At 42.6% G+C, this 1,318-nt stretch overlaps 1 protein-coding gene across 1 annotated transcript in view; it reads left to right on the forward strand.

Moving 5' to 3' along the window:
• The window catches only part of LOC101857024 (methylcrotonoyl-CoA carboxylase beta chain, mitochondrial), a gene marked incomplete in the record, with an annotated part of 13,557 nt that overhangs the window by 1,841 nt on the left and 10,398 nt on the right, over positions 1-1,318 (forward strand). The window contains 1 exon segment of the mRNA XM_013082970.2: positions 813-891. Coding sequence (XP_012938424.1) covers positions 813-891 — 79 coding nt within the window.

The following is a 1,318-nucleotide window of genomic DNA, read 5'->3' on the forward strand; positions in this document are numbered from 1 at the left end:
GTGTGGCAGCGTGTGTGTGTCAGGGGTGAGTTGTGGTAATGTGTGTCGGTGAGTTTTGGTGTGTGTTAGGGTGATTTGTTGTGTGTGTTGGGGTGAGTTGTGTGACGTTTGACAGATATATTTGGGAGCTGAGTAGAAGCTTGTGTAGAAAGAATTCTGGGATGAGCAGTAGCACACTTTGAAGGTGCGTGTTGATGTATGAAATAGAGTGTGTTGGAGAGGTGTGTGGATGGTTGTGTAGACTGCTTGTCAGGGTGTGTGAATGGCTGTGTGAGCCTTGTGCATGGGTGTGTCTGGGTGAGTGAATGAGTGTGTAGGCTGCATGTCGAGGTGAGTATGGATGTGTGTGTGTTGGACATGTGTGAGATTGAATGGAAGAGTGTATAGGGAGTGTGAAGGATCACAAACGCATGCACATGCAAACACACTCATATTTACTCACTAACATGCATATATATAAATATTACCACATACCACATCACTGCCGTAGGCTGACAAAACGCCTTTTTTTCATTTTGGCACCAATTTTTTTCATTTGCTAAATCGAAAGCCTGATCATGGAAAGCCTGATCAGTTACCCTACTTGTGTGAAAAAAACCCAAAGTAAAACTATCACTAGTTTTTTTAAAGTAAATTAGAATTCATAATTCAGAAGAACTCAATTTGTTAATGGTCACGCTGACCCCCAAAAAATCCTTTTTCTCGAAACTGCTGTGAATAAAAAAGACATTTTGTTAGTTTATGGCAGATCGATCGGTTGCATGCACCTTTCAAACCACATCCTATGTCTCATGCCTCTCCCCCCCCCTCAGGTGGCGGTGAGAAGGCTCGGGAACGACAAACGTCCCGTGGCAAGATGCTTCCTCGTGACCGCATCAACAACCTGCTGGACCCTCAGTGAGTGGTTTCTCTTTGCGTGCTGTCATGTTGTGGGCTCCTATTTTGAGAATAATTGGGGGTGTCAGTCGCACTTTTAGGCTCACAATTGTAATGTCGTGGGTTCGAATCATGTCAGGGGCCCGACGTTGTATCCTCTGGAAAAACACTTTACTCAAATTTTTCTCACTTCACCCAAGTTGGAATGGGTACCCGGCTAAAAGCAGTGAAACATTTTCAAAGCTTGTTAGTTTTTGATTGCTTCATCAGCTGTTTGTACTGTATGCTTACCTAGAAGCCGAAGATGTTTTTGAGTGTTTTAGGGTCTTGTTGGGGTAATAATATAGTCTAAAGCTCATAGAGCAGGGATATGCAGATACAAATGCTATTATTATTATTATAGATTAGGTGACTTGTTTTATTTGCAATTTGCATGACTTGT

Source organism: Aplysia californica, unplaced genomic scaffold (genome assembly GCF_000002075.1).
Source record: "Aplysia californica isolate F4 #8 unplaced genomic scaffold, AplCal3.0 scaffold00202, whole genome shotgun sequence".
In the NCBI taxonomy this organism is placed as follows: Eukaryota; Metazoa; Mollusca; class Gastropoda; order Aplysiida; family Aplysiidae; genus Aplysia; species Aplysia californica.